Consider the following 9519-nt stretch of genomic DNA (forward strand, 5'->3'; position numbering starts at 1 on the left):
ATTTAAATATTCCTGATTATACAGCATGGCCTATAAACCAGTCCCATTACTGTATATCATTGGTGCTGGAGGTCTTGGTTCCCATTACTATACATTGTAACATGTGAACTGCTATCTGATTAGATGTAATCAGATAGCAGATGTTAAAAAACATAAAAACTAAAGAAACTTAGCACTGATTACTGCTGGGTGTGACAGGAATAACATCATCATGATGTAATTTCAAAAAATAAACTGTGTGCCTAAACTGCAGGAAAATCACATATTCTACAGACAAACACATTTACTATCTACCATGGTGGAGAAAGGAAAACATGTTCACATAATAGGATGTATTTATAAATGTATTGACTGATTACTGTGAGGGAATTTTGGGTCTTTAGTTGTAATATTTATGGGAAAGATTAATAGGCCATATATGCCTATCTTGTGTGTCTGTCTCACAGACTCTAGGTCAGCCTTGGAGCCTGTTAGGAGACACTTAGGTCAGTTGTATAGATAAAGTCTCATCTCCTTCTACTCCAGAATGTTATGGTTCACTGTGTTCAGCTCTGAACCAAACCATTGGTACGCTTGGTGCCCGAGCCGGGGAGGTGTTAGAGATAGCACAAGGTTAATACACAGCTCTCAGCATGTGTCTGGGAGAATTGAAGTGCAAGTCACGAGAGTTGCAGTCCGGTTCTCCTTGGCCAAGTCTGTAATAAATATTGCTTCATAATTCATCCAAGTCTCCTGAAATATTCTTCCACCTGAGTTGACCTCCAACCTTAACAGAACTTCCTTCACAATTACTAAAAAGTTACAGTAAAGAATGTTTTAAAGTTGACGTCTGATCAAGCAGTTTGAAGCTTTTGCCACTAGAGGGAAACAAATTACTTGTAAAACCTTTGATTCACAGAGGTTTGAGTGGCTTGATGTTGCTTTAAGAAGCTTAACATTTGAAGTTTAGCTGTCATAAAGATAAAACAGGAATATGATACATTTATTTAAAAATATTGTCAGAAATTAGTATCTATAGCGTTAAGCATGCAGTTAAGAGAGATATAACAAAGAAATACTTTTGTATATCATTTCAAAACATACACCTACCAACTATTCTCTTGAATAAGCAATTCATTGTGTGATCTGGGACATGCCAAAAAGTATTGAAACACACCAATTGCTACCCCCCACAGCCCAAAGTGATGTCTTCAGTTTGCTTGATTCATGTGCCGAAAAATTCAGACCCCAAGATGTTCTTACACATATGACAAACAAGCAAATCAAATCTTCACATTTGAGAAAAGCTGGAGCCACAACATAGTCTGCACTTTTACTTGAAAGAAGACCTAAATCATTTAACAATTATCAAAAAAAAGTTGATCGATTATTGATAAACTAATCTTTGTACCTCTACTATGGAAAAACAATGGTAACAAATGATTGACACTAACAGAGCCCCTTTTTAAGCTTACATAGTTTATTGTATTATATTAAATACTGTATTATCTTACCATACTTTTTTTGTTATCTTAATAGATTGAAATCCCATAAGGGTGACATTAACAAATATAATCCTTTATGAACTCCATGCTGGGTTATAAATGTTTGTGTGTTTGTATAAAAAAGAAAATGTAATAAACATAATTTGTGGAGAAAAAAACAACTGCGTGCTGAGGAGAACAACAGTATCAGATTCTTAGTGGACTAGGCCTGCTAACATATTTTTTTACTCTGGATTACTCAGCTTTTAGCTCATTCATAGTCTTGTTGAGGCGATACATGACATACATGGCAGCAAGAATGAGGAACAAGCCTGTGGCCACAAAAAGGATGTGAAAAAACATGAGAAGCCCGGCCAAGGCTATTTCTGAGGGCAGAAACCACACGTACACCCAGCCCTTGTACAAGTTGTTGTGAACAAACTCGGGCCCCTGTTCCACCACCAATGTGTTGTGGAATGGAGGAGACGTGTAATTAAATAATGGAGTTTCAGTTGGTGTAGGAAAATAAGTTGTGACTGTTGTAGCATCACACACCATCTCCTCTTCACTCAGGGAGTCAATGGTACGGAGCCTCTGCCGCTCTGGACTATTACATAGGACCTTATTTATGTCAATAACCACACGCTCATTATGTCTTAACCATTTTGCAATACCTATGATATCACATGTACAGTCCCAGGGGTTGACACTCATATTAAGAGCCCTCAAAGCTGTATTTGACAAAAAAATATCTCCTGGGAGAGTCTTGAGGTGGTTATTCTTCAAATCAATTGTCTCAAGCTCCCCAAGGCCCTGAAAGATATTGTCTGGTAGGCTCTGCAGCTTGTTATCATTCAGAAGCAGTATGCCCAGTGTGGTTAGTCTGGAGAAATGCTGAGGATGTAGATTAAGGAGTTTGTTGGCTTTCAGCGACAGCTTGTGAAGGTTGGGAAGGCAGCAGAAGAGGTCAGGGGGCAACTCATCTAGCCATTCATTTAAATGGAAGTTTAGATTCTCGAGTCCAGACATGTTAGCAAACAAATTTCCAGGAACAGTGGTGAGGTTTGTGGCATACAGATAGAATTCTCTTATGTCAGGTGTGTGTCCAATTAGCTGGTCTGGTAAAGATAAGAGTGGGTTGTTGTAAATGGTGAGCTTGGTCAGCTTGGGCATGTTGTAGAAGCTCTTTTCCGGGATAGCCGTAAGGTGGTTGGAGGACATGGTGAGGTTCTTCAAGTTTGTCAGTGACCAGAACACCTGAGGTGGAATGCTGGTAATATGGTTTTGGTGTAGTTTTAGCTCCTGAAGGTTGACAAGTCCATCAAAGATCCCAGGTTCTAGCACCTCTAGCTCGTTGTTATAAAGCAGGAGATGCTCAAGTTTAGTCAAGGAGTGAAAGATGGTAGGTGCAAGTTTCTTTATGGAGTTCCTGCCAAGGTTTAGAGAGTTGAGGTTGTGCAGTCCATCGAAAACATCTGAAGCAAGACTACTCAGTTTGTTCCAGCTCAGGTTCAAATCCAATAACTCGACAAGTCCTTCAAACATTCTCGGCGCTATGGTCTCCAACGTGTTGTAATCTAAATGCAGCTGTTCCAGATTGGTCATTGGACTGAAAACCCCATCGGGAAGGGTAGAGAGATTATTGGATGACAGCTTTACAGACTTAAACTGTGTAGCAACGACAAAGGCACCGGGATGGATAGTGCGTAGGGGGCTGTGAGTCAGACTGAAGCGCAACAGGAGGTCCTTCTCCGCCAAGCTCTGCTCATTTAAGACGTGAATGTTTGTGTTCTCAAGCATCAGCAAAAATGTGTTGACAGGCAGCTGCTTTGGTACATCTGTGATGGTGTGGCCAACACACCTGATGGCATTAGAAACACACATGCAGAACTTGGGACAGACCGTGTTGCAGGCGAGGTGTGGGAAGAGGATGAGTATCATCCACAAGGTGCCTGCAAAGTTGAAATAAAGTCACATAAAATTAAATCAGAAGTTAATGATGTACAATTAATATCACCTCAAATAGAAGAAGAACATTAAATTAAAAATTAAATGCAGTTCTGGATTTCAGTTATTAACATAGTTCTCCAATAATAATTAGAAAAAAAAGTTGAAATACCAAAAAAATAAAAATTTACTATCATTTCACTTACCTCTGAAGTAGGAATCCATTATAGTCTGTTTGATATTATGATCAAGTTGTGGTGCTTTGTGCTGCTTTTCTCTCTAGGGCTGAGCTATATAGAAAGTAACCCTGCCCTCTGAGCACGAAAATGCCCGCCCAAAAGCCATCCATCATACTACCAGTTGTAGAAAAAGTATCCAGATCTTTTTCTTTATGGTACCAGTACTAATAAGACAGTATTAAAAATATTCCACGACAAGTGGACAAGTCTAGAATTCCAAACCTTACTGAAGTTATTATTATCAGCATAATGTACCTTAAGTATCAAAAATACAAATAAAGGACTCATTCTGCAGAAAAGTTGTTCCTAATCAGTAAATCCATGTTTTACTATTATATATGATGTTTTTTGATTAATATTAATGCTGCTTATATGAGTATGTTGCCTTTGACTGCTGTAATTGTTTAAGGTTGAGCTCATTGTATCTCCTTTATGTAATGTTGGTGTCCTGTGTGGAACATTGTATTTTTTTTTAATATAATTCCAAATTTTCACAAAAAACCCTATCCTTCAGGTTATCAGCAGGAGAAAATCACCAGTTTCGGAGATACAAGTTTTTTTAACTGGACAGGAAGTATTATGAAAAATATCAAAATTTACTAAAGCTGTCAGTCAAACGTAGTGGAGTTAAAAGTACAACATTTGCTTGTGATATATAATGGAGTAGAAAAGGCATTAAAGTTACATGATATGGAAATATTCAAGTAAAGAACAGGTACCTTAAATGTTTACTGAAACCGAGTACACATCCTTCATTCTGCCAAACCATTGACCTCAAGACCTTATCTCACTGACAATGAACTCGAAAGAAAATACAATATTCGACTTATGTGTTCGACTTATTTCATTTTAGATAAAGGAATTTTAAAAGCCCATTGTGTGCCATATTTTGCCACATTAGAACTCTATGTTATACGAATATGTTTGACTGCTACATGAGTGACATAGAGGATACTGGTATCATTTCCTTTGGACTTATCTTCACGATATGGTGTGACCACAGTCTTCCTGTGCTCCAGTTTGTGGACTGGACTGAACCAGATAACACTTATTTCTGTATAAGGCCAGTTATTAGTGTTTGTTGTCTGATGCCTATTGCCGTAGAACACATGGATTATTTAATTAACTTTGCAGGTGATGAGAAATAACATTAGTCAATCTATCACTTTGTTTCAGATTCGATTTAACAAGTATCTCTTCTGTTCTCATGCCTTTTAACATGTTGCAAATATATCTGAATTAAACACTAGGAAAGATGTTTCAGACAGAGTAGATTGCTAGTCACTGTATGTTTAGTCAGGTTAAGTTTTTCTCTTTGTTGTTTTTCCTGATAGTTATGGGTACTAAGAGTAAGTGTGGGTTGCGGTACAGCTGATCTTATGTAGTGAAAGGATGTCATTGAATTAAATGTAGACTTGTATTTCAAAATTGAGTTAGTTTCCCTTAAAGAAAACCCCAGTAATAAATATGTACTATGGAATTTTACAATTAAATCTTCTTTTTTTTCAGTAATATCATACTGCAAGATAATAGCAAATAATTGATGAATTATACTGAAAGACAAATGCACAAGGGTAACAAAAACAAAATGATTCATGTGTGCCTTAATGTGTGCCTATGCAAATGACTTACTCGGTCTCAACCTTGGACTGTTGATGCTGTGTGAATAGCATCAGCATCAATTTCAGTCCGGTTTCCCTGAAACCACCTGTGTTACTCATGCTCATGCATCACACACACCATGATGCTCATCACGCTGTGTGTGATTCAGATCTTTTGACAAAAGCTCTCTCCCATTATTTCGACTAAGCCTGTGACTCAGCTTTGACTGCATTCTCCAAAAGAGCCAGTCAAATTAACTTCCCCACACAGCAATTCACCCGTCACTGCAGATGTGCACTACATGCCACATGCCCTCACTTGGAGGCTTAATTCCATCCTTTCAAATATTATATGTCCTAGGTAAATGAAGAATACGAGTGTGTGTGAGGGTTTTAAATATTGATACTTTTTTTAGCTATTTAAATAATCTTCAAACCTCCTAGTGTCCCAAAATGAGTAAATAGTAGTGTCATTTTCAATTATTTTCTCAAAACATGTATTGAACAAATAAAAAAATAGAGAGTACAGATTCACATCACGATTTTATTGTCTTTGTAAATTGAACAGCAGTGCATTTTTAAAAGCATACATGGATTTTATGTTTGTTGGCAGTGGTACAAAAAACGTTAGGCCCCATTCTGCCACAAGAGAGCGACATAAACACAAGCAGTAGGCAAATAAAAATCCCTGCTGAAATAATACAGTGTGTCTTTGCAGTCATGTACATTTTCGTCATAACTGACCCTCAAGTATTTCCAGTTAAGAGCTTACTATTTACAGATTACAGATAAAGCCACAGTCTTTAGATCTCTCATGAGAGCACCTCAGTGCAGTGGAAATAAAACATGTATTGATGAATTTGACTTTATGGTACATCTCCATATTGCTGGGATAAATATAACATGATTACATTACTGGTGTTTTGAGTCTTAAGGCTATGTTGGGCTTTGCAGCAAGATTTCACAGTGGTCCTCCTCCTTTTGCATCTGGTTAGACGCAGTATTTCCAGAAGCAAGCTGCAGATGGAAGGAGGTGTAGAATATGAAATGCTTCACCAAAATATTAACACTGAAAAGGTTATCATCAAGCGCAAACATGGTTCACTTTTATGTGATGCATATGAATCCAGAAGTACTGCATTTAACTTACGTTCACCCCTCTTCTTAGTTATGGATTTGCCCTCTAGCAAATTGGCTGTGACCTCCCGCTCCAGTTCCAGGTCCTCACCAAGCGCCCGCAGCTACAAAAAGAAATCACAGTGATTAAACCCACCAATACACGCAGGCATCACCTCAGTATCAATTCACCTATCTATGTAGTCTTATTTGGTAGAAATTAAAACATTATGATACTGACATTCCATTTGCACGCAAACCTAATACATTTACATTGTAGTGAATCACGATAAGTCTTCTGCCTAATTCACTTTTTCTCCAGCGTTGCTTCAAAGTGAATCTGTAAACATTCTTACCTCCTCTAATTCAGCTAGTTTATTGGCCAGCTCCAGACCTGCAGATAGTAAAACCAATTGTTATCAAGGCTAGATAACATTTGTGTCACTTATATTACTTTTGCCATTTTATTTTAGTTGATCTCTCACCCAGAGGATTGTCTTTTTCAACAGGAACTAAGCTCTTGTGTAGTAACAGTGCAAGTATCTTGCTCTGGGGATCGATGTCCTCTTTAGCATTCAAAACATGGTTTCCTGCAATATATAAGATGCAACTTTAAGCACCATAAAAATCACAAAATATTTGATTAAGTCACACCCATCCACGTGTAGACCTAAAACAAACAAACAAAAGGTTCAACACTCACCTGGGTTAAACATGCTCCTCCCTTCCACATGTAGCACTCCCTGCAGTAGTAACAAAGCCAGGAGTCCTAAGCAGTAGTTCACAACTGTTACTCTATCCATAGTACTCATTGTATGATTCCAAACTAATGCCGCACAATGAGCCCTCCCTCTAGCAAGGCAAGTAATCCACTGCCTTGGGTCCATGCCGTCAATATATGTATCCTTTCAGGGGCCAGGAGGAGGGGCCAGTCAGCTCCTTACGTAGTAAATCATTGCCAAAGTCTTGGTGGGTTTTGTCAATAGGCCACCTGTCAAAGGGGACCGTGGAGCGTATGAGTGAAATACATTGATCTGACGTTGTAGGCAAGGCCGGTAACCCTACATCACTTTGACATGGTCAAATCAAGCAGAGAGAGGACGTTATCAATCAAGGCAGAGGCCAGAATCAGATGTTCTTGGCACCTGCAAGTCTTTTTCTTTTACATTAATTGCTTCTTTAAATAGGTACAGGGGGAGTGTGTTGGTCTGGGAAAGGAGGGGGGAAATAAATGGATTCTGTCCAATTGCATCATAGCCGGAGATGAGCTCCTCAGTCTTGGCTTGCGGACTGATGTGGATGTGAAATATAACATCCATCACTGTGGCCTAGCCCACTATCCCAACACCTCAGAAGCCACTGGGGTCTATTTTGTGCATCAAGGAAATCAAATCTCGTACCTCTGCCAAAGGAGCACGCATTGTGCTTGTGCAGGTTTAGGGAAATGAGCTGGTTGAGACCCACTGAATTTGGCCGCCGATGGTCCAATAAATGCCACTGGCCGCCTCGCACCCCTTGAGACTTGACTGAAGGAGCCTGTTGACGTCTGGTTACTCACGCACCCTTCACCCGTCATCCAACTTTTAAATACACAGTAGTTCGAGGACTTGATAAAACAAAGAAAAAGAATAGCAATATGGAACAATTTTAAATAGTGTATAATATAATAGTGTTTGTGTGGAGGGGGATCTAATAACCGATTTGTTGTAATAAAAAGATTAAATGTATTTATGATGCACCAAAAACAATTATAAACACAGACCAACTGAGGAGGTGTATACTGATTGTTCATACTGAGTAAATGTTGGCTGGATTTTACTTTATTTAAATGGTGCAGCAATATAGTTAAAAGCTTTTGCAAACAATTGAACCATTTCTGAGTTTCAAGAAGCGTGTGACGTGTGAGCCAAAGCCATGCAGTCATCAATCCTGTTTCTGCTCCGGACCAATCCACCGAATTACTAATGGAAGGGGTCATGGCTGTGTTGACCTTTTAATATATCAATGAAAAATAAGCAATAATCAATTCAGCATTAATCATGGACATTATTGATTGGCCAGTTAATGGACCGGTTCATTATAATAATAATGTCCTGAATTAAGTTAAAATCATGGTTAAAAATAAATGATTTGGAAACAGGTGTGTTGCATTGTTACAGAGACACCTGCATGTTGACATGCCAAACACTAGAGGGAGCAATGCATTAACATACAGTAATCAGAAGTATAGCTGCTGTCAGATCACGTGTGTGTGTGTGTGTGTGTGTGTGTGTGTGTGTGTGTGTGTGTGTGTGTGTGTGTGTGTGTGTGTGTGTGTGTGTGTGTCATCGTCATTCAAACGACCAAGTGTTCAGTCAGTCTACTTAGGTCTATTCTGTTTTTACGATTTTGGCCCGCATATCTTCTGCATATCCTCAAGGCTTCATTATTCATTCCAGCGGCAGATTTGGCCCCGGGAAGTGTGTTCCCTAGCTCTTCGTGCTGAAGTCTTCTTGTAGCTGAAGCTGCAGATGTCTCCGGGCATTGAGCCTTTCGTTGGGAGCTGCGTCAAGTTATCTAGATGTAGCTCGGAGGTTACCGGAAGTGTAATAGTAAGAACTTCAAAATTACATCCAGGGTTGTGCACATAGCTGCCCACAAGTTTCTAGACTAGTCGATTGTTCCTTGTATTTTTGGTTGTTTTTTTAATATAATACCTGGGGTTTATTGTAGTGTAATTATTCATGTTTTTACCTTTTTGACAAAAATTGCAGAACTGCGTGCAAGTTTGTGTCATCAAAGCCCCCCAAAATGTAATGTAATAAACTATTCAATCATGAAATGTCCTAAAGTCAAGACTCACACGACTGTATCTCAGTGTTCTTAAGCAAATAAAACGTGCAGTGGTGCATTCGTGTGAACTATATGTACAGCACCATAGTCAATTAGGCTACTTCAGTAATATGAAATGTTGAGCTGTACCATCCTGAGTTACAGTTAAATTATGAAATGTTGGACGGATAACCATTAGGCCTACAGCCTAATGAAAACCCATCTCCTCAATAGGCTTCTTTCTGTGAGTGATGGGATCCTACAAGAAAAAACTTCCTCTATGAACAGGTTTAACATATTTAATTTGTCCACATGAGATTTCCAGGTGATTGAAAAATCACC

General features: G+C 38.8%; 1 protein-coding gene across 1 annotated transcript; it reads right to left on the bottom strand.

Annotated features, from left to right (window-relative positions):
• Positions 1-1718: 1718 nt before the first annotated feature.
• On the bottom strand, positions 1719-7169 carry LOC307254420 (uncharacterized protein; the record flags this gene model as incomplete). The annotated part of the gene is made up of 5 exons (XM_080032811.1): positions 1719-3415; positions 6401-6491; positions 6723-6760; positions 6852-6956; positions 7070-7169. The coding sequence occupies 5 exons, from the start codon at positions 7167-7169 to the stop codon at positions 1719-1721; spliced, it is 2031 nt and encodes a 676-aa protein (XP_079888937.1).
• Positions 7170-9519: the final 2350 nt, after the last annotated feature.

Source organism: Ammodytes marinus (assembly GCF_949987685.1).
Source record: "Ammodytes marinus genome assembly, chromosome: 8".
In the NCBI taxonomy this organism is placed as follows: domain Eukaryota; kingdom Metazoa; phylum Chordata; class Actinopteri; order Uranoscopiformes; family Ammodytidae; genus Ammodytes; species Ammodytes marinus.